The sequence below is a fragment of the Rhinolophus ferrumequinum genome, chromosome 6 (genome assembly GCF_004115265.2).
Source record: "Rhinolophus ferrumequinum isolate MPI-CBG mRhiFer1 chromosome 6, mRhiFer1_v1.p, whole genome shotgun sequence".
NCBI lineage: Eukaryota > Metazoa > Chordata > Mammalia > Chiroptera > Rhinolophidae > Rhinolophus > Rhinolophus ferrumequinum.
Window position 1 is genome coordinate 35,023,214 of NC_046289.1, and position 24,243 is coordinate 35,047,456.

At 37.7% G+C, this 24,243-nt stretch overlaps 2 protein-coding genes across 4 annotated transcripts in view; one reads left to right on the plus strand and one right to left on the minus strand.

Annotated features, from left to right (window-relative positions):
• Positions 1-9,817, plus strand: part of CCDC175 (coiled-coil domain containing 175) — a 51,165-nt gene extending 41,348 nt beyond the window's left edge. Inside the window, exons 17-20 of the mRNA XM_033107953.1 lie at positions 2,433-2,535; positions 3,737-3,780; positions 5,132-5,294; positions 8,681-9,817. Coding sequence (XP_032963844.1) covers positions 2,433-2,535; positions 3,737-3,780; positions 5,132-5,294; positions 8,681-8,763 — 393 coding nt within the window. The 3' untranslated portion in view covers positions 8,764-9,817. The remainder of the gene's footprint in view (positions 1-2,432; positions 2,536-3,736; positions 3,781-5,131; positions 5,295-8,680) is intronic.
• A 156-nt stretch (positions 9,818-9,973) lies between these two features.
• JKAMP (JNK1/MAPK8 associated membrane protein) lies at positions 9,974-24,213 on the minus strand. 3 transcript variants are annotated; one of them, XM_033107950.1, is made up of 7 exons: positions 24,079-24,213; positions 22,022-22,095; positions 21,282-21,436; positions 16,832-17,038; positions 14,756-14,937; positions 12,079-12,155; positions 9,974-10,216 (listed from the first exon to the last, which is right to left on the minus strand). In XM_033107950.1, the coding sequence occupies exons 1-7, from the start codon at positions 24,080-24,082 to the stop codon at positions 9,998-10,000; spliced, it is 918 nt and encodes a 305-aa protein (XP_032963841.1). In that variant the 5' UTR covers positions 24,083-24,213; the 3' UTR covers positions 9,974-9,997. The 3 variants fall into 3 exon arrangements, with proteins under 3 accessions (XP_032963841.1, XP_032963840.1, XP_032963842.1); XM_033107949.1 differs by having other exon boundaries at positions 22,022-22,113; positions 24,079-24,205; XM_033107951.1 differs by having other exon boundaries at positions 22,022-22,145; positions 24,079-24,203.
• Between the last annotated feature and the right edge of the window lie 30 nt (positions 24,214-24,243).

The following is a 24,243-nucleotide window of genomic DNA, read 5'->3' on the forward strand; positions in this document are numbered from 1 at the left end:
CCAATTCAGGAAACCAAGCTTTCTGGTACCCAGATATCTTCTATGTCCCTCCCCAGCGCTCACCTCCCCACAAGGGCAGCACCATACTGACTTCCAGCACCATAGACTAGTTCTGCCTGTTTTTGAACATTATATATATGAAATTATATGCACTCTTGCTCAACACTTTGTTTGCAAGGTTCATCCTTATTGTTGAGTGCAGTTATGGTTGGTTCATTCTTAGTTCTGTATAGTATTCCATTGTCTGACTATACTACAAGTCATTTATATACTCTGCAGTTGAGGGGGGTTTAGGGAGTTGCTAATGTGGGTTATTACAAATAGTCCGGCTATGAACATCCTAGTAACATGTTTTTTGGTGAACATATGTACATACTTCGTTGGCACATGCAAGGGGAATTACGGAGCCATGGAGATGTATAGCGGCCACCTCAGTGCACAGAGCCAGGCTCCCAAAGGCGTGGCAGTAATTGCCACTCCAGCAGTAGTGTTTGAGAGCACCAGTGTGTTATTGCACATCCTCACCGAAACTTGGTCTTTTTCGATTTAACCATGCTGGCAGGTGTCCCATTGTGGTTTTTATTTGCATTTCCCAGATGATTAATGAAGCACCTGTTTCTGTGTTGTTGGCCACTTATATACCCTCTTTGTGAAGTGCTTATTCAAGTTTTTTGCCCATTTTAAAAATTAGGTTGTCTATCAGTTTTGCAGTGATCGTATCACCTTTTTCAGTGAAGCATATTGACCTCCAGGTTAGGATCTGTTCCGTGCATCCCAAGTCTTTCGCACAATCCCTTACATGTAAAAGGGATTCAGTCCCATTTGAGGATCACAGTAAGCTCATAATGTGGATAATATATTCTGCCCCTTTTATGGATGAGGAAACTGAGGCTCTAAATATTTTAGAGTTTTTTAATAGCTGGAAAAATAAAAGCAGTTCTCCAGCAATAAGACTCTAAGTAAGGGAAAAATCCCTTTACTGCTCTGGGTAATTAGTTAAATGGCAACACTTTCCCCACCAATAGTATGTGGTTTTGGTGGAATTAAAATGGCATAAGAGGTACCAGTGTGCTTTGCAAAGCTAACTGTGCTCCACAGGGCAGGAACCATCATCAGTAACCCACACACGCAACACAGCTTCATTCTTCCAGCCCTGAAACAAACTGGTGAGAAAATGCATCCACCCATGGCAATATGCCACTATATTGTCTTCCTATCAAGATGATGTAGGTTATTTTTATTAAAATAATTGGACTTTTATTGCTATTTTGGTAATGGGTGAGCTAATGAATGACTGACTACAAGAAAGACTGAATCTAAAAGTTCTGCTTTGGGATTCAATGTCCAATCTACTAACCCTCGGATGACCCTGTGCTGTTGTCTTATTCACTCACCACTCTCTATTTTGCTGATTACTTCCTGTCACTCAACAAAGATTTTAAGCACCCACTGGTCCGAAACCCTGGGGAAGGTGCAGTGCATACAGAGATGAATAAGACACGGCCCCAAGCCCTTAGGAAGCTCACCCTCTGGCTGAGATGGGCAAATAAATAGATCATTACAATTCCGTGCATTAACTCACGTGAGAGTTATGGGAGGCCGGCTAAATAGACAAGTCTACAGACGGTGGTCCACGTTCACAGAGGGCCAGAATGCTGACTTGGACGGGGATTAAGGTGGCTTTGACTTTGGTTTACTATGAAACCTGCAACAGCCATACAAAGACTGACACGAGATCAAGGCTGCATGAGGCGAGCCTGTACCACGTGCTTGTAAACATTTCCATGTCTACTCCTTCTAAGGCACTGGACATTTTCTTAGATTTGAATCAGTAGTTTCTAGTATCTGACCATTTATCTCTTGAAACTGGGCCAGTGCCCAGTTTATATCCCAAAGGCCACACTTGCAGAATTAGTGCTCCTGAGCATTCAGTGGTCAGAGCAGAAAGCCGCGACTTGAGCACCCAAACCACTACTAGCACCATCACCCAACCCAATGAAACACTTGAGTGAGCAATTCTGGGGGTGGGGGGGGGGTGTCCTAACTTGATAAATCCTCTCTCTCGGGTCTTCTGCTGAACTCCAGTCAGGCACCATTGCTGACTATTCACCGCACACACAGTTTGCATACAGAGCATGTTTGTTGTGCATGATGCATTCAGGCAGAATACCTTTTAATTTCTTTTTGTGGAAAATGATTTTCAGCACGTTATGTTTATTTGGGTGCTGAAATGCTTTCTAGAAGGCAGGATCCTTTATCTCCCTCACCAGGGTGTAAGCTTGACAAGGGCTCTGTTCACCACTGTTTCCCTTGCACCTAGAACAGTCAGTGGCACAGAGGAGGAGTCAATAAATGTTTGCTGAGTGACTGCATGCATCACTAACCTACAGTAACTCAACTGCTTAAAGGAATTCCATGCGTTTAATTTCCAGGGTATTGCATACCTGAAGAACAGGACAGAGCAATACACACAGGGAGAAGAAGTCATCACGCACATCTTAAGTGATCTGTCTTGGCACCTGATAGCTCATCAGAGTAAGTCATGGGTGAGCTTTACATATAGAAAATAAAGGTTTTGTTTTGTTTAAATCGATTTTACATCAAATTTTACTGATGTGCATGCAATAAAATAAAATGCACCTAAGTTCAATGAGTTTTGACAAATGTGCATATCATTGTAACCACTACCACCACAAGTAAGAAATAGAACATTGTCATCCCTGAAAATTTTCCTTTGTGTCTGTTTGTAGTTGAGTCCCACCCTACCTCCAGTTCTCGGAAACCATTGATTTGCTTTCTATCACTAAGGACTGGATATAAATGGAATGATAGAATATGTCTGCACACTTTTGTACCTGGCTTCTTTCACTCAGAAAACTATTATTTTAAGATCCATCCATGTTGTTAACATATCGTTGGCTCGTTCCTTCTTGTAGCTATATAGTACTATTCCACTATAGGAATAATACCGTATTTTGTTTATCCATTCACCAACTGTAGGGTATTTGGATTGTTGCCAGTTTGGGGTTACTATTTGTTTACAAGTGTTTTTGCAAATATTTGTTTTCATTTCTTTTGGGTAAATAACAAGGAATAGAATTGGTGGGGTATATGGTTAGTGTATGTTTAACTTTAGAAGAAACTGCCAAGCAGTTTGCCAAAATGGTTCTATGAATTTATAATCCCATTAGCTATAGAATACTCCACAGCCTCACCCACACTTTAAATTGTCAAAACACGTCAAGTTATTAGCATTTTAGCCATTTTAATAGGTATGTTATGGTATTTCATTGTGGTTTAAATGTGTATTTCCTTGATGACTAATGTTATTGAGTATCTTTCCATGTGCTTTTTGGCCACTTGTGGATCATCTTTTGTGAGGTGTCCTGAGCCAATTATTTATTGCAGCATAACAAACATTGCAAATCCTTTACTTTGCTCACAAATTACCAATTTGGTCAGAGCTTGGTGGAGACAACTCATGTCTGCTCCACGTGATGTTCGCTGGGGCAGCTTGACGTCTGAGGTAATTGGGCAGCTGGGGGCTGGAATCATCGGAAGACTTCCTCACTCACATGTCTGGTGTTGTGTCATTTTTCCCTTGTTCGCAGTGAGGGCAAGTTCAGAAGTAGAAATGTTTAGATAAAAATAATTATTGAAACACAAATAGCATTACTTTTATAAAAATGTTCAAATTGTTTCAGTAACCTTTGCATTTTGAAAATCTTCATTTTAGCACAATATGTGGATTTGTGGGCTAAATTTCAGACCACCTTAAAGGTAAGGTTTTTGTGTTATCTCCATAAGGATCATATCTCTAAAAATGTTTGCCTACTTAATAAGAGTGGACCTGTGTGTGTGTGCGTGCGTGTGTACCCATAAAGTAGGAGATCAGGATTACTGGGGAGAGACAGAGTAAGTGTGACCACATCCTAAAATGTGTTCTTTGTGCCAAATGTCACTATGAAATGTTAATCCTTTGGGAAACTGTCTTCCCACTCTACCAGTTCAAGTGTGAATGTCATTTTATATATATACATATATATGTATATACATATGTACATACATATGTATATATATGTGTGTGTGTGTGTGTGTGTGTGTTTGTGTGTGTGTATATATATTTAAATTGAACACATTGTTTTAGGACAAAGTTGTCAGTTCTGAATTCCATCTATTCTCCATGTTTTACCAGCCATGCACCATCTCCACCCCTCCCCACTTTAGAGGCAGGTAGGCTGGAGTTTAAATCCTGGCTCTGCCACTTTCTAAGTAAATGCTTAAAATACTGGATAAGGAAAGTGTGAGTAAGGCCTTTTTCAGATGAAGCTACTGAGATTCAGAGAGTTTCAGTAACTTGCCTAAGACCAGTTAATGAACTAATGGAAATTTAAAACTCAGATCCAGCCTAATTAGCAAGTTCTTTCTCTTAAACATTAAGCCACGCTGGATGTCCTCTGCAGTTCTGTGCTGCTCTGAAGGTGAGCTGGCTTTTTATGCTACCACCATCTCCATCCTATCCAGTTAAAAATTTGAGTTCACTTATAGACACATAGAACACCAGTGGTTGGGGGGTGTGGGGTGGTAGTGTGGGGTCAGGGGTGAAATAGGTAAAAGGAGTCAAAAGGGACACATTTCATTATAAAATAAGTCATAGGATGTACAGCATGGTAACTATAGTTAATAATACTGTGTTGTGTATATTTGAAAGTTGCTAAGACAGTAGGTCTTAAAAGTTCTCATCACAAGAAAAAAATTTTGTAACTCTGGTGTTGGTGTTAAGCAAGACTTCTTGTGGTGATCGTTTCACAATATACACAGAGGTCAATTGTTATGTTGTACACCTGAAACTATTGTATGTCAGTTGTATCTCAATAAAACAATACTAACCATTGAAAAATAATTTTTAGTTCAGTGAGCGATCCATTAAATCTTCTCATTTACTAATCCATTTTTTTCTGAGATCGTTTACAGAACTTTTTTACTCTATACTCACATTTCGTTTTCATGACTAATACGAATTTTGCAAAAATACTTTTGTCTTGGATATGATTCACTTGATTGAATGTGCTTATTTATTTTGTTGTAATTTAAATTCACACACCCCAAAATGCTACTTTTTTTTTTATAGGAATTCATATGCGATGGTGAAGAGACCTTGCAAGAAATAAAAAATCTAATAGACAAGCTGTATGAAAGAGATGAAAAAATTGAATATATCAGTATTTGGTTACAAGGGAATCTTGCAGAGCTGCGTTTTCTTGTAGAGCAGGAACCTGCTATGAACCTTCCCGGTAAGTAGAGCTTTGGGTAAGAAAGAACTTCTTGTTCTTTTATTGTAGCTGGTGATATCAAAAAAGTTCCCCCCCCCAAAAAAAAAAGCGTGCCTACTAAATAACTTAGTTATCCCCTGTAATCCACCCCTAATCATTGCACTGAATGTTGAGAGTGGGGCAATAATGCCTAGTATCCACAGCAGGGGTCAGTAAACTCCAGCCTGGGGGCCAAACCTGTCCCTCCTGTCTTTGCAGGGCTTGGAGCTAAGAATGGTTTTTATATTTTTAAATGATTGGGGGCAGAGGGGGGAGGGAATCAAAAGGATAATATTTCATGGCATCAGAAAATTACATGGAATTCAAATTTCCGTGTACATAAATAAAGTTTTATTGAAACATTGCCATGCTTGTTCATTTACACATTACACATAGCTGCTTTTGTGCTACAATGGCAGAGCATCTGTGCCAGACACTGCGTGACTTGCAAAGCCCAAAATATTTCATCTCTGAACCTGTACAGAAAAGGTTTGCCAATCTCTGAAAGAGGGTATTGACACTGATATCTTATCCTCCTTTTGTCACTCCTGGAGGAGTTGGACTTTGCTCGCAATATGGCAGAGTCTCAGGATGAGAGTCTGAGCCAACTAGGAGAATAAGGGATGACGTCTTTGTTCCAGGCCACGTAATGGTGAATGAACTGTTACCCGGTGATAAATTTGGGGAAAAGAAAAATGTCCTCCTTCTGTCGTTTAAAATGAAAAGAATGTCATTTAATGTTATATACGTATGTTCTTACTGAAAATACATTTTAAGTCAACAAATTATTGATTGGAAGAATTTCAATTAAAAAATCAGTACTATTTTCAACCACTGAAATGTTGCCTGTTGAACATATTGATACTTGAAATTCCTCCATGTTTCACTATTAAGTTTAAACCATATTCAACAAGTATTTATTGAGTGCCCATTCTGTACCAAGTATTATATTAGGCTCAGGGGTTACAGTAGTGAATGAAAGCAGATCTAGTCCCTGCCCAAATGGAAATCAGTCAGGTATAGAGGTTGGCAAACTTTAAAGAGCCAGAAATTTTTGGACTTGCAAGCCATAGACGGTCTCTGTAGCAACTACTCAACTCTGCCATGGTAGCAGAATTGCCCCCAGGCTGTAGTTTGCCCACCCCTGGTATAGTGGGAGAATCAGGTATTCTACAAATGGATGTAAAATTTCAATGTCGTAAGTGTATTGAAGGTGGGGCATAAGAACCTAAGAGGGAGACTTGAACTAGTTAAGGAATCAGAACTTGTGATGGAGCTAAGATCTGAAGGATGATTTCTGCTTCCCTAGCTCTACTTATTTCTGCTCCTGGAGAACTGGCACCATGTGGGCTTTGAGGACAGTGGACCCAGGCTCAAATCTCAGCTTTGCTTCTTACATGTTCTTTAACCTCCACTCCTCAGTTTCCCTGGTTGTAAAATACAAATGGTAACAGCAGTAATTAAGCATTAAACCTATATGAGTCATTCATCAGATCCCTGAAATCTACCACCTTCCTGAGGTGATAAAGGTCAGCTTGGGCCCTTGAATTCCTTGGTCATCTCTGAGCCACCTGGAACCTTCTAGCTTTTGAATGTTCTTGTTGAATGGACTCTCTCCCACATGGACTTCTAGAGAAGCCCTTGATCTCTTCCAGCTCAGCAGCCCTCTCCTGTCCTCTTTTGGACACAATATGTCATTGCAGCCCTGCAGGTCTGGATCACTGCATTAACTTCATTAACATATTGAGCAGTCTGTGTAACTAGAGCAAATGCTGATGTTCAAGTTGAATGAGTCCCTGTCCCTGGACCTCAAAGTGCACGTGCTGGAGAAAGAGACGAGTGAAGACATTAGACTCCGGGGGATTCCTTCTAATGAGTGGCTATGGGAGGGAAAAGAGGGACCTCTAAGTCTTTTGGGATGTTGGGAATACATGTCTGTCCAAAGGAACAGCAGGCGCGATCTGGCCAGGAACCACAGTAGCATGACTGAGTAGAGAGATCTACTAAGGGCAACAACTGGAAAGAGTGAGGATTGGCTTGTCAGAACATGAAATGACAGACTTCATCCTGAAAACTCAGATAATTACTTTTTGCCTTAATATTCTTTCTTGTGAACAAAAGGTCATAAGTCATTTTTTAATGTATACCTGGACCAAATAGTAATTGAGTATAGATGTTTTTAAGGAAGTAGTAAAAAGAATTTTGTTTTTAAAATTCCCGAAGTCCTTGAGTATTATAGCACCTACTATAATTTAGATTACAGGTAAACAAGTTGTGTACTAACCAAGTATCTTACCTTGATACGTGTGCTACAGACGTTTTCAGCCCAAAAACCATTTTAAAAGAAAGAGCAAATATTCATATAACTGTCTGTTAAACTTGTCTTTTTGTTATTGTGATAGATAAGGACTTGATACAATTATGTGTTTAGATTATTTAATTCTGAAAAAGAACATAGTTATAATTCAAGCAGAATCAAAATTTCAGTAAGAAATAATTTAAAAAACCATTTGCCCAGAAATTGTCAAAAGGTCTTATGGAAAAATTAAGATCTGAACTAGGAAGAGAGTTTAGACCATAGTTACCAAAACATGAGAAACACATGGAGATAGTTTTTAAAATCTCTCTGCTCAGCCTACACCCCAGACCAATTCACCATGAATCTCTGGGGGTGGGATGCAGGTATGTTTTTAGAAATTTCTCCAGCTAGCTCCATCCAGTGTGTAGTCAACTCTTGCAAACCAATGGTTTTAGACAAATATATAACAACGTAATTAAATTTTATCAGTGGACCCAAACTAATCAAGAAAATACTTTGACTTTTAAATTACCTGTCTAGCGCTGGTTAGCAAAATCATTACTATAGCAGCAAGAATAGTAATGTACCACACGGACCGAAGTCAAAACGTAACAAAGCTGAACTAGAACAAGGATTGTTTCTTGTATATTTTTAATGCCCACATTTTAATAAATTAATAGTAACATTAGCAACTACAGTTGCTACGAATTATTATAGTCTTGCTCTTAAGAAAGCAAATTAAAAAGGCAGATACGTATTAAGTATTTCTGAAATGCTTCACATTTGAGGACTTGTAATCATAATTACTTGTATGATTTCCCCTTTTGCATACACATTTTCCTGGTAGAATAGGACATCAGAGGAGATAACTTGTTGAAATGGCTCCAATACAGTGGAACAAGAACAGTACTGGGAGTTGGCTACATGACCCCTCAGACCCTCCCTTTCCAATTATAGTTATCCAATTGAGAATTCTTTGGGCAACTTAGAACTTTAATGGACACTAGTAATGACTCCAACCTGTGTGAGATACATGTAAAATTTTTATATATTTTTTTTATTTCTACAGAAAAGAAGAACAAACTTATCAAAAAAGTCCATTTCCCAATGGTTAAATGTACCGTGAAAAACACATTAACAAAGAAAAACTAACCTAATTTCAAGGATACAACTGCTGTGAATTCAAGAGGCATAACCAAAACTACAGAAAAAGTGAGTGCTTTCATAATTTACAACTGTCAGTAAGTCTTAAACTTTGAGATTTAACAAACTCGTGCAACCCTCACCAATAGCAATATCAGTAAATAACCTTCTAAACAATACAAATGGGTAAACATGGTCATATTATCAGGTTAAGTGCAAAAAATCTTATCTTGCTTCCATGGTTGCAACCCTAAGTCTCTTGAACTCTTCAGAGCATAACAATCAAGCAGCACACCTATCAACAAATGTTTACATGCTGTATATATTCTGTATTTTGTTAAACCTAAGAAGCCATCAACTGTAAGATGCAGCCTAATTCAGAGATGTCACAATGTGAAAAAATGTGTCTCAGGATCAAAAGTACATAGCATGTGTATGTATCCTTAAAAAAATGAGATGTAAAAGGGAATATGTGAGTACATGTATTGATTCATTTGATAAAAAGACACTAATCTTACTACATCATATTTTGAGTTTCCACAATTAGTGTGGCAAAATACAAATGTCAGAACATTTGAGACTTTTTGTAGTTAAGCTTCTCGTTATTGTTTTTCTTTACAGGAACAGGAATAATCTGAAGGTATTTTCAACCAAACTACCGGTAAACAGAAAACCTGTTATATATAAATTATGCTCTATTTTGGTAATAGATCAAAATACTGTGTTGGTGAAAATAAATAGGTAACAAAAAACATACTTTATTTCCATGTTTGCTATCAGACCCCACATGTGTTTATAATGCAGTATACTTGAGAAACAAACTGAAACCCAACGGTGCCAATGAGAAGGATTTCAGATTATACTTGTTAGTTTTTCTTAACAAAAATGGAAACAACACACTGCTAGGTACACAGAAACATGATTTTGCTCTAAAGAATGAATTGTTGTGAGAGCCAAGTGCTTCCTAACAGGTTTCTAGTGTCATATAATAGTGTACTATAAGTGTATCGTGTATTAGACTATGTAAAAGTATTATTTTGTATTTTCCAAGTCTAACCATAAAGTCTCTTAAATCAGAGACAAAACCAACAAAGTAACCAAAAACATTAAGATATACTGACAATCTTATTCCCATGTATGACAGAAGAGTACAAATACATTGTTTTCTTTCTTTCCTTTTTTATTAAGAATATTTCTTGGGTTTTTTTTTTCTGGTTTGTTTTTTTTTTTGGCATTTTGATAGTCAGTGTCCATTGGCTCCTTCTGAGAGTATCCGTGAAGGTTCAGTAAATTTTGCAGTGAACAAGTAAAACAGGGCTGGTGTGGGCACCAAAGCCAAAAGGGGTAAATCTTGCTCGAGTTTATCCACTCTGGAAATGGAAATTATTCCATAGGCATGAAGTAACCAGTGGCTGAAGAGAACAATGAGTCTTTTCTTCCTAACCAGGAGATCATAGCAGTTCTATATAATTTTATAAAAGAAAGAAAAGAGAAATACAGATTATCTGGATGAATCAGCTAAATAATGTACTAAGATGTGTTATTTGTTTTCATACAAAATCATAACCTCAGAATCATAAAATGTTTGCGCTAAAAAGATCCTAAGAAATCACTCACTCCAGCCATTGCACTCTACAGACGGGGAAACTGAGGCTTCCTATGCCATGCAAGCAGTCAGAGGCAGCAAGGACAGGAGCCCATGTCTCTAAGTTCAAGTTTACACCACCGTTCAACCCTGGGAACCCTAGTTTCTTCTGGCAGACATGGCATGAAGGGAACTCCACGTCATGTGCCTTCTTCCTGCCCTGATCCCCTGCAGCTGAGTTTACAGGTGAAAAATAGGAGGTACATACACCCAAGTCCCTTAACCTCTAGCATTCCTGGAGTCTGCTGCTTGGATACTCAAAAGGGAGCAGAAATGACATGCGACTACTCTAATTTCCTTTTAATCTTTAATACAGCTCCGTAATGTGCAGAAATTACAAGGAACAAATTATTAGAAAATATCTAAATGCGCTAATAATAAACATACTAAAATGTGATTTGCATTAGGTTACCAACTTTCTCTTCCTAAATGGCTCATCAATTCACCTAAAGCTTTCTTTTCCTGACGCAGGTCCCTATTTCTGACTTATGGATAGACTGCTAATTGAAGTACATGAGGAACATTTCATACAGGAGAGATTCTCAGGCACAGAGAAACAAGTTTCGAACGAATATAATAACGACTATCTACAGTAGTCATGCGTAGTAAACACAAATTTTAAAACTTCATTTTATTCAAATATCCCATCATTTCCCCTGTCAAATCCTTCCCTAGAGTTGATAAACGTGCCCAAACTAATTTATCTTCTTTGATTAAACATATTGCAATGTTGATTAAAGATGACAGTGGAGAAAGGAGGATAGTATACAAATGGAAACCTTTGAATAATCACCATAAAATAGTCTGTCTAGTTCCTCTACTATTAGTCTACCTAAGTCTTTCCCTGTCGCTCTCTCACTAATGTAATACAAAAAGGAGCATCAGCAGCGAGCGCTCTGAAATAGTTAACAACTTACTTCCTCTGGGTTGAGCTTTTTTGATGTTAAGAATTATGAGAAAGCCAGTGTCAACCATCGTGGGCAGCTGAAGACAGTGCACAGGCACTAGATTAGCAAGCATACGATGGAAGACGCCTAAGGCACTTTTATTCCTTTCGAGTGCAGCCTCACAATAAAGAGTTCGAACAGTGGCTTTCTACCGAAATACTAAAAAGTTAGAGGCACAAAACGGACATCTCTGAACAGAAACAGTGTCAGAATTAAAGTTCGTATTAATGTGATTTCCAAATTACCAAAATATTATAGATATGAGAGGGCAAAAGGAAACATCCATAATCAAGAAAATAAAATTGGGGACAAAATATAGAAGGGTGGAAAATGTACAACAGAATTATTGATGATGGTGTTGCCGCTATGACATAAAGTGTAAAATTTGTTCTATATACAATCATGCATTTTTATGTTTCCCTCAAAGTGGTGTTAATAAGTTTCAACATCTCAATAATTAAATATTTTCTATGGGTAAATTATGTGAAATGATTTTTTCCCCTCCAAAACGCTGGATAGTGGAGACTGACTGCTTCACTAATTTCTCAGGAAAATCAAGTTCAGTATATAACCTTTCATAAACATAACCACTGAGCTAAAAGCTACTGAGTGACATCAATGAGCCAAGAATAGCTAAATAAGTTGTACCATGTCATGTCATTTATACTGTGGTCCTATTCAATTGTCAAATCTATTTAAAAAATCTTTAACAAAGGAAAAAAGACATCCTACCTCTATTTCGGAAGCCGACATGTACACAGCCAGAGTAACCAAAGATAATACCAATATGATGTATGGGAAGGCATAATCTGAAAAGCAAACATTGGTATAATGTGGAAAATTAAGCACATTTTCTGAAGAAGCTATCAAAATAAAAACTGCAAACAGTATAATTCTCCCCATAATTGAAAACTTCTCAACCAGTTCTGTGAGGGACTTTTAAGCCTTAATGCCCAAAGGTGGCGTCAGTAAGCTTTTTCTGTAAAGGGCCAGAGAGGAAATATCTTTGGCTTCGCGGCCACACTGTCTCTGTTGCCATTACCCAGCTCCGCAGCTGGAGTGGGGAATGTACACGGCGTGGATACACTGCACAAAGGGGTGACTCATGCCCCAGGGATGGAGAGGGACAGTGGATTTCATCGCACTACTCAGAAAGGCTCGCAATTTAAAACTTATGAATTGTTTAATTCTGGAATTTTCCATTTCATGTTTTCGGACCACTGCTGACTGCAGGTAACTGCAACCACGGAATGTGAAACCGCATACAAGGGGGGACTGATGTACTTCAAATACAGTACAGTAATAATAGTTTAAGCAAAACTTTTTTTCTTAAAAAATGCCACCTTTCTCTTAAATATTTTAACTTTATGGCACAGTACAACAAATGGACAAATTGAGAAAAAATACCTTGTATTATTTCTTATATAATTATTTTAAAACAATTCACTTCAGTTTATGAAACTGTTAATCATTCTACACTGCAGTGTAATCCATTTGGAACAATTTCTAATGTTAATTCAGGATGCAGAAGCCAGAAACTCTGAATTATCTATAAAGGCCAGATTCCAACTTACTAAATAACTGAATACCTTGTTTGACATTTAGAACTTTTATGTCATAGGCAGTGATTAAGTCCTCAACCAGCCATTCCAAAAAAAAAAAAAATCACATTTAATTTATGAATAACTGAAAAACTGTTACTAATGAAACAAATTTAAGGTCTGGTAGTAAACAGCCTAAGGTGAAAAGGAGGAAGAGGAATTTCCTAACAAGGCCCAAACGTGAGGAGTAGGTGGTCCTGGCTCACGGCAGGATTTAGAGTGGTCTTATTCTAGGGTCTCAAACAATTTGAGTTTTTGTGCTAGTAGGTCTGGTGGTGGAAATCTGCATTTTAGTCCCCTGGTGATGCAGATGCAGATCACACTGAAAAACTGGCTTCAATAATACTTCCAAGCAGGTAAAAGTCTGTCACTGACATCTTCCTAATAATTCCCAGGGTCTCTCTCCCTACACCCCAGTATCTAAAACGACCAGAAGTCTGTTGCTGCTCTACTTTGCTCAGACTTTTATATTCCCTTGTTATGGACTGAGTGTTTGTGTCCCCCCAAATTCTCTGCTGAAATCCCAACCCCCAATGTGATGGTATTTGGAGGTGGGGCTTTTGGGAGATGATTAGGTCATGAGGGCGGCGCCCTCCTGAATGCAATTAGTGTCCTTATAGAAGGGACCCCAGAGCTCTCCTTCTGCCACACGAGGACACAGTGAGCTCTCTGCTGGCGCCTTCCTCTTGAACTTCCCATTCTACAGAACTGGGAGAAAAAGTTTCTTGTTTGAACACCCCCTACAAATCAAAACTTACCTACTTTCTTTTTTTTCAACATCATCAAATTACGAGTTGGTATGATGCCCTGTGTGACTAATCTCAAATGAATAATAACCCCTCGCTCCTCCCTGTGTGAATGTGTTTTGAGTAGAGGCTCTGAAGACACTCAGTGTGGGAAAAGGCGTTTTTCAAAACAGGCAACTACAATGAAGGAAGCAAGTGTCTGCAGTCTAATTTACCAAACCCCTGCCTAGCCTCCAATGTCCTCTTCCCTTGGTCTAACCCTCAAAGCACGACCTTCATCTTGATCCAAATTCATTACCAAGCTATGACTTGCATAATGATGCCGTCTTGCCTGGCTCCTTTAGGCCAGAAGGCTTGCCCTCCATACCCTGTGGACTACATGTAAAAGATGGTCTCTACATCCTTACAATGGTCAATGTCACATTTTCAAAGTATCACACTATGTTCTCTCAGCTACCTATAGCTTTCCTAGTAGCATGTGAGCCCGTTAACACCAACTTTTTCTTATTCTTCTTCTGAGTCATGTTTCAGTCTAAATGAGGAATGAGTGGCTATATTAAAATAAAGAACATGATGAAGATTCTGTTACTGTATCTAAAAGGTTTTCATAAAGGAACTTAGAAATCTAAGACCTAACTTAATGGTAACTAGTATACATTATCAAGAGTAATTTCCATGTATTATATGCAAACACCAAGTTTTGTTTTCTAATTTATACTCAGATTTTAAAAATCTTCCTATTTAGGTTATAAGTTTCAAATACAAAGTATTCTCTAATAGAAATCAGTTTTGATTAGCTGCCCTGATTTCTTGAGAATATCTATTCCATCCCAAGAAACCCATGCTTTTTTTAAATAAGGGCTTATTATATGTTTCAGCAATACATATATATATATATATATATATATATATATATATATATATATATAACCATATATATATGGTTTATTTGCAAGGATTAAAAAAACTATTTTAAAAAGCTCCAAAATTATACTCAGAGAAAATATTGTTTATCACATATAATAATAAATATATTAGATTGACTTTACCCATCAAACTTACATAAAAGGCCTCCGCCAACTGCCTGAAGCACGGTTAATATTGGGAAGAAGTAAAGTGCAGCATAAATACTTTTGAATCGGTCGGACTTCCCTAAGCCACAGGCGATCTTCTTTACCAGAAGAGGTCGGAGCAGCATCATTAACACCAAGCAGAAGGCGTAATAGATAAATACAATGGTGTAGCTATAAAATAAGGAAGTGCATTATCAAAAAATATTTTTAAAAATATTTTATCATTGATCATTTAAATCAAAGATCCTATACAAGGTTTAAAAAGTATATTAAATCTACCCATTAAATATTCATATTGGTGAAAGGTTAGCCAAAAAGACTCCTACACACTGCTGCAAAGTGCATGCTGGTTCCTCTCTAGGAGGCAGTGTGGAAATGTGTATCCACAATCATAAAAATGTTTACATCCTTCGATCCAGCAATGTTATCAGGTTGGTGCAAAAGTAATTGAGGTTTAAAAGGTTAAAAATAACTGCAAAAACTGCATGTAATACTTGTAGAAATTTATCAAAGGGAAATAATTGGGATATATAAAAACTTTGTAAACAGAGGTTTTATTAGATCACATAATAAAGAAAACTTGGGAAGAAAATAAACATTCAACAACAGAAAACTGATTACATTTTATAGTACATTCACGCTGGACTACCATGCAGCCATTATTTCATTAACTGAAGCAGAGGGTATAGCTCTATGAAATCAACAGAGGACATATCAGCCTTTTATATATAAATGGTAGTCATATATATGTATATATAGAGAAAGACAAAGAGATACAGAGAGAGACTATATAGACATGAAGTAAATAATTTGTAGTCCTTAAAAGTAGGCAGGTGGAAAAGAGATTCATATCTTTATATCTGGATCTTACTATTTTTTTGAATTTTTATAAAAGTTTATTTGAGCCATACTGATGACATATGCCGGGGAGCAAGATATGAAATGCTGCCCTGGATCTTATTTTTTGAAAATTACCTTTTTACATATGTATTTTTGATGCTTAGTACTATTAATAACTTGCTCAAAAAGGACGATTTCACTGAGCATAATATGTGATGAAAGCTTGCTATGAGAACATAAATACCAGATTCCTCTATTATACCTTTACCAAGAAAACCACATCAAATGAACACCCACAATTTACAGAAATGCAAAAAATGAAGTAGTCTGGAATAATAAAGAATCTTATGAATTTGATATTTTTAAAACAAAACATTCCGATGGAAATGACAAACATTTATTTGGGGAAAAAACCCAAAAAAACAAAAAAGAAAGAATATTAACCCAAGCACTTGAATAATTCCAGCTACTATTAGGTGCTTCCTGTATGTAAGGCACTGCACTGTATCTGATATGTGCACATTTATTTATCACACTGAGGTCCAGTCATTTGCATAGCTGGATAATATTTTACCACGTGACCATTCCATCGTTTGTCCATTCTGCTTTGTTAAATATGTTCCAAATGTCTTCCTCTCAGTTTGTGGGCTGAATTTTCACTTTCTTTATGATTTCTTTTTATAAATGGATGTTCTAAATTTTAATATAGTTGGCTTTATCAGTTTCTTTTTTATTTCTGGCAGTAGTGGCATGATCTCCTTGTAAGGGATCATCATTCCCATTTTACCAATGGGAAAACTGAGTTACAAGAAGCTGTTAACATGCTCCAGTTAACACAACAACTAACAGACCTAGGATTCAAACTCAAGCCTGTTTTTAGCTCCAAAGTCCATACTCTTTTCCTGTATATCAGATATTGCTGCTTTGTTGCTTATCAAAAAGGTTTTCATTGTAACTCCCTTTTTCAGAAACATATATGGCTTATTTTATAAGTTTATACACACTTCAACACCAACACAAAAAACTTTCACTTCTGTTATACCAAGATGTATTTCTATTTCCTCCTACCAGGTCAGGTATCCCTTAAGAGAAGAAAATCATTTCTGTATATCTCCCCCCAGTGCCTAGAAGACATTTTACAATGCTCAATCGATCTGTTGACATTAAGCGATGTCTATAATTATCATTTTTCAACAAATGACCTTAAGTCTAAGTAAATACTTACAGTGGGTAGACAGCTTCATGAGTACAGTGCACTGTGGTAACGTAATCTGGACTTGGGTTGTAAAGCATTGTGTACCAATCAGAAAGCATCAATACTCGACAGGAACGGATATAAAGAACACCGACTGGATCACTCACAAGTAAGGTGATAATAGCTGCCATACTGCATTCCAATAATGCAGTGATGTGTTGGAAAAGTGCACTGGAACTAGTAAAACAAAAGAGGCACATTACCAGAAAATTTTTGGTGCTAACTGGTTTTTAATAAAGTTTGGATATGATTCAAGATACAAATTCTAAAAAGAAATTTTAACTGATAAATCCTGAAATTAAAAATCTTCTCAGTACGTAGTACAGATACATATTATAGCTTCTCATTCTATGCTCTGCATCTCTTATTTTCTATCTCCTCTGTGTTGCCTTCAGTTATTTCTTTGTATATATATTTTTCTAATTCACTAATTCAATCTTTAACTGTTTATTCTGCTAATTGAACTACCACTTTTTTTATTCTGACAAGCATAAATTTTCATGTCTAGAAGTTCCTTTTTTTTTTAACCAAATCTGTTTGTTCATTCCTAATACTCTCTTATTGACTGGAGATCCTTCTGGCTGCATCCTTTATTTCTTTTATTATAAAGATAAGAGTTACATATTCTGTAGCTAAAAGTCCACTATATGTAGTCCTTTAGGATCATAAAAATATATTGTTTGTTACGACTACCAACTCTCAGTCATAGCGCTGATTTTATTTACTAATCACAGATTATGATCTTAATGAACAAGAGTCTTATGGGCCTAACTTGAGAATGGGGAAGCTTTCCAGCAAAGAGGATTTACTGCTTTTGCCGGCAGCCATGCCCACCACTACCATTCGTCTAGGCTTAGCAATGGCTGCCCATGATTCAGCATCCAAACAGTACTGTTGCTATCGGCAATTAACCTCAGGCAACACTCCCATCCCTAGTCAGGCCCCAGCTCAGGGGGGATTTGTTGGTTTTCTGAAAGAGAAGAGTCTTGGAGCGCTCCCTTAACTCCAGTGAGACCAGCAATGTCTTTAATAGTATGTCTTTCACAGACTTCAGTTATTTCATGCAGGAAGATCACTTGGAGCTCCTAATTAGCCCATGTCGATGGAAGCAGAACTCCAGCACCATGTTACACAGATGAAAACACTGAATACACAAACAAACATTTACATTTTCATACTGTATAATCCACTCTTTTGCTTCCTTATCGAATTCATATTTTTAGAGGCAAAATTCCAACCTTATCATTTCTTGCCATTGTTTTAACCTTCTTACTGATCTCTTTTCCCATCATGCTCCCTTTCAATCCATCTGCAGTCAACCATGTAATCTTTACAAAATGAAATCTGATGCTAAAATTCCCCTTATTACACTACGTCAGTGAGGCCCATCTGCCTTTCAGGAAAAATAGTTTGCAGCAGCATTATATTCCACATCTCCTGGCTATGCTAAATTACTTTCTTTCTTAACGCCCAACACGTGAGCACGTTTCACACTCCACCTCAAAATACATGCTCTCATGTGGCAAACTGTACCCTTCAACATCAGCTCTGGGGCTATCCCCAGGTCTTATGAACATTTCCTAAGATTCCCCAGCCTCTTTATATCCTGGACTCACTTAGTCCCTGTTTCCCACAGCACCTTCAGCTCTCATTTCGTGACTATACTGAACTCTTTTTCCGCCTCTATACTTTTGCACATCTTTCCCCTTATGTCTGACAGACTCTTTCTTCAATTCTTCTATCAAAAACTACTTATTTTTCAAAGTCCAGCTTAAAGTCAGCTTTTTCTTCTGTGACACTGCCCTATTTGAGAAGGCAAAACTAATTTCTTCCTTCTTCATGCAGCCTCAAAACTCTACATACCTCTATTGCAGAACCTCACATATACTGTGCACGTGTGTCATCCGCTGGATTGCGAGCACCTACACTTCAGTCATCTCTGAATCCCGCCACCTAGTCTAGCACCTGGCACACTGCAGAAACATCCCTAAAGATTGTCAAATGCGTCTATTTAAAAAGTTATGAAGTATGTAAATACAAATTACATAAGAATCAGTTTCTGACTGCATTGTATAAAAATATGCAATTTCTGCCTATCTCTGCCCTGACTTTAAAGAAAACAAATTTAATACTAAATGCTGGGGAAGACAAGAATGCCAGAAAGGAAAGTTTTAATTATTATCTAGCCCGTGTATTCTCAGTAGGTGATACCACTCTCAAGGAGGCAAGAACTGGTCCTTGCGGATAAAACACTCTTGTACTTTTTTATATATGAAGTACATATACACACACACTACATAAACCCATAAACAGTATGGCTGTGATATTAAAATTTCATGGGGTAGGTACAATTAGGGGGAAAAGGTATCTATAAAGGCTCTTTAAGGTGACAGTGAAAAATAGGTTGAGAAACACTGGTCTAGCCTCAGACAGCAGGCTCCTGCTTCCTTGATTACAAGTGCGACATCTCAGGAAAATGCAAGGCATGTCCCTTGCGTTGCTTGCTACCAATTTCCTAGGCAAAGCATAGTTATGCAAACTCCTTTTGGAACCCACCCCCTTTCCTGCCTAAGCACTGGTCACTCCTTTGCTCTACCCTCAAACCGAAACTCTACCCTGGGCTCTAACATTCTCCCTCAAAACATACCTGATGTTTTAGTTCTAATGCATTTGGTGAAGTACCTTTACCCCCACCTCTCCTCTACTCTGAGCTGAGAAGTTCCAACAATTAACTGAGCATGTATTCTATTTTAGCTCTAAGTGCTTCCCATCTCCTTTCTTGCCCTCATCGCTCATCATCCTGTAAGAGAGCTGCCTTTTAAAAAATATGTTTAGATTCTTCTGAAAAATAATGACTGCTTTCCCAACATAAATAATCCCTATGGATTTAAGTAGTATCCAGAAAAGCATTGGTTCTATTTCCATCTGACCCTCCCTTCCATTTCCAGTCCCCCTACTAGAGTCTGGACATCAGTTTCTTGTACGACAGCCTCCCAATATGTCTCATCTCTAATCTACCTCCACAGTTATCTTCCTAAAATATACATTCAGTGATGCTACTTCTCTAAACCAAAACCTTCATGAGTAAATCATTCTCTTGGCAAATACTAAGTGACATCTCTCATGTGCCAGCTGCCGCGCTGGTTGGACTCTGGAAAATAACAGAGATGGCCACTGCCCTCCCAGAGCTTAGAGTCAGGGTGGGCGAGATGTTAAACGAGGAAACAAACATGACTAACTATAAATTGTGTTGAGAGCTAAATACAAAACAAAAACAACAAAATGAAGAGTCTTATTAAAAAAGAAAAATAAGGAGGACAGACCTACTGTGTAGACTGGGTCAGGGAAGGCCCCTACAAGCAGGTGAAATGTAAACTGGAATCTGAAGGAAAGAAAGGCAAGCTAGGTAAAAAGTTGCAGTCAGAGGGAAGAGAGTATTTCAGACACAGAAAAGGGTTTGGGGAAAGGACCTAAAGCAGGAAAGATGCTGAGAAGTTAGAGGAGCTAAAAGCCAGTATGTCTGCAATGTACACTACAGTAGAAGTTGGTTCCTCATTCCCGGTAGGTAAAACTCACACCCTCAACGGGGAACCGTCACATTCTGGCCTCAGGCTTCCTTTCCCTCTCACCTTTTTATTGCCTTTCTGTCATTTGCAGTCCACACTTTGACCAGCCCAGACTTCCATTCCCCACCACAATAAGTCACACATTTCCTACCTCCATACCATTGTTTATGCTGTTTTCTCTGCCTAAAATGTTTGGGTTTTTTTTAAGTCTTTCAGATCCCACCAGGCACAATTTATCTCTTCCATTCTTTGTGATTCCAGAGCATTTTGTTTATAATACTTTTATACACTCTTTGTTTATATATTTCTAAGACTGATTTATGTTACCATTAGTTTTATATACATTTGTCTTCTCTACAAGACTATGACCATAAACCATGTCAGTTTTCTATCTTCCCTCTTGATCTTCTAAACATAAAACATAGTGCTCAATAAATGTTTGTTGATGTAATGTGTTAGTATAAGTTTTCATAATTAAGTTGCAGCTATATCATTTTAACTACATTATACTAGATTAGTAGCATTAAACTACAAAGCATTTGTTCTAGAACAATAAACTTTGTTATCATAAGCAATTCTTTGTAGAAAACTAATAAAGACTATAATTGGGAAATTATAAAAATACTCCTTCTTCAAGATCATTTAGAGTAAAATAGATATAATATACTTCCCTTAATAATTACTGAGGCATGCCCTATCTTTTAAGTTTTCTTGCCACAGTCAAAGTAATCAGAATATAAAGCAAAAACATGTTTACTGTTTTTAAAACAGAAGTACAATTACTTGATAAAGTCTTCTAACTGATAATTATTCCAATGTCAGTCCATCCAGATATATTCACAGAAAGTGCTAACCTCTTTTTCCCCGAGTACCATTCAATGAAGAACCAGTGTAAGACAAGAGGAAGCATAGCCATAAATCCAAGATAGAGCCAATCATAAAGTTCTGGAGACTCGGTACAAGGCTGACAATATTTCTGTGCATTTGTTCTCTGTCCTCTTGGACACACCTACAATACGTAAAAATGATATTCTATGTACAGATATTATTTTAGAACATTAGCACCCCCCAAAACATCATTCTATAAGATATCCCATTTCTGGTTAAACATGTTTACATGCACATCTTTTAGAAATAAAAAAGAGAAAGCGTTAAGTAAAATAGAAAGAAATCTATATTGTATTTGCCTATCTCTGTATAATGCTCTTAAAGGATTCCTTTTACTAAGTTACTAAAATAGTTCATTAATGTTACATAAAAAACCTAGTTATTAACATCATATAAAAATAATTGCAAAGAAGTGTTCTGGAGTTGTAATGTTAACTTACTTGAATGTCCAAGTCACTGTACTGTATCATTAATAAAAAGTAATAAGTTTTACAATTATTATTATAAAATGTTTTAAAAATACTTAATAACTGTGACTGTCAAGAGAGCTGTATTACAAACAATGCAACACAAAGGTTTTATTAATGCCTCCACATTCTTTTATCAATTAACGAGTAGATTGAAGGAAAGAGATATTCTACATGCGAAAATACTTCAAAACCAAAAAGATTTTACAAATGAAATAACATGCAACATTAAGACTTACCCCACATTCTCCATATATTTCAGTTGAGCCATTTTTAAATAACAGGGTCTTCCCACAGTAAAGTCCAAGGCATGCTGGTTGAATATCGACAGCTTTTTAAAAACAAATGCCAGTACAGTAATATCTTTTGTGATTATAAAAAATAATGCAATAATAGTTGAAGCACTTGGCAGAAATATCTCAACACAGTTTCAAGTAAAATATTATAATGACAAAAGTCTTGATGCATTTTAAAAACTACATTTCTCCTTTTACATTGTGACACTGCAGAAAGTTACACTGGAACCTTGTTAGTACTGTTTCTTATGATTCAGGGCCTCAACCAGCAAAGCAGGATCTATTCCCAGAACTCAAAGCCTCACCTGGCATGCCTCCAATGGCTCCAGCCAGCCTTTGGTCTAGACTTCCGAAATTCCATTGTTTTTTAATAAGAGAATTTGTAGAGAATCACTACTTTCTATTTTGCTCAGTCAGGAAATTAAGTGTGGGCACGCACACAGGTGCCCCACCCCAACAACAATCTATTTTCACCTTTTTTCATAATAGAACACATTTTAATACCAGAAAGCAGAAAGGACATAATTTCAGAATAAAGGGCAAGCCTTTAAAGTAAATAAATTCACCTTTATGAAAAGCTGATTACATTGTCCTAACTTCTGTCATTTTTATAGAGGACAGGTGAAAATTTCATCAAGGCTCTCACTGGGCCACTGACCAATATTTGGAAACCACTGCCTTGGAATCAACACCCGATCTCAAGGCTTGAGGAAAATAAAAAGCAACTTTTTATACAAAAAACTCTGGGCCTACAGATTGTCTTTGACCTCATCAACAGGTAGAAGTTATTGAAGGAGGATTTTTTTCATCAGTGACATGTTTCCCTTCCTTCAATGATTCATTCATTCAGTAAACGTGCTTCGTCAGATTCCACTGGTGAGGACCGCGAAAGGTCCACAGAGGAACGTGGCAGAGTCCTTGCCCTGAAGGAACCTACAACCTAGTATGGAATAAATCCAAAACAACTGTGGTCAACTGTGAATTAACTTGAAAATTATACATTTTATGAATATTCTTGAAGAATCATTTCCCAAATTCTTCATGAATTCAATCTAGACTGCCTGGTCCACAATGTCCTTTCTCCTTTCAAAATCGAGTAGACTTTTTACTTCTTTCTCCTTGTGTTGCTCAGAAAAAACAGAAATAGGACTGACTAAAATGCCTCATTTAATATTTTCGCTTTTATCAAATTTCTGATTTTTTAAAACTCCACGGGCTTCTTTACCTTATTTGGCACTTATTTTTAAACCAATTGTAATTAAAATGTTCTAAACTAATAGATGGAAATTGTTTCAGATTTTCTTTGGGAAGGCAGAAGTTAAAGAACTGGAAGCTTCTTCTACACGAGCTTTGCATCTAGTAGATGCTACTTAATAAACACATTTGCGTGTAAATAATGTAAAGTTCCTGAAACCCACGGCCTGAAAACCAGTATGATAAATTGAAAACTAGAATGATAAACTGAAAGTAACCGCTTTTCATCGACCAAACAAAACCCTGACTCCGTGTCCGTTCACTTTCCCCTTTCATTGCCTGTAGCAAACAAGAGCTAAAACTTTGACTTTTTTTGTGCAACCATCTTGCCCCTTTGTGAAGGGCCCTATATATACATTTACGTTTGATACTGAAGGAGACAATAGTTACGAGGCAAATTAGCTTCTACTTCCTTTACTGTTTTTCTGCACTTTACATTTTGAAGTCAATCCTCATGAATGTTAAACAAAGGTATTGAAACAGAGACTGATGTGATGTTTCAAACATAACAACAAAGGCCTGGCATTTCCCCCAGCGCGCAGCCGGCCTCCCCGCTGCAGCCTGTCAGGAGCCGAGACCACCCCGGTCCCGGGAAGAGTCTCGGGCCCGGCCCGAGGGTGGGTGGGAGCAAGGGACGAGCATGAGCTACTACCCGGAGGCCGCCCGCCGAGGCCGAGCCCAGAGCCGGCAGCGTAGGGAAGCCGGGACTAAGACAAACGCGTCCCCGCACTCCGTTGACCACTCACCCATTGGCCGCTTGTAAGTTTCCCTGGAGAAGCTCCAGGATCAGCCGACCCCGCCGCAGCGTCCGGACATCCGGGCCACAAGCTGCCTCAGCGGCTCCGCCTCCTGGTAACCCGGGAGGCCACTCCGAAGCCCCGCCCCTGCCTCGCGCTACCTCGTCTAGGCTC

Bases quoted from the DNA above. Each gene is read 5' to 3' on its own strand.
- JKAMP (XM_033107949.1), bottom strand. The intron at 21,437-22,021 runs GTAAGTCTTAAT...TACGTATTGTAG, and splicing joins AAATATATGGAGAATGTGGG to GTGTGTCCAAGAGGACAGAG. The intron at 10,217-12,078 runs GTAGGATGTCTT...AAAATTATATAG, and splicing joins TGTCGGCTTCCGAAATAGAG to AACTGCTATGATCTCCTGGT.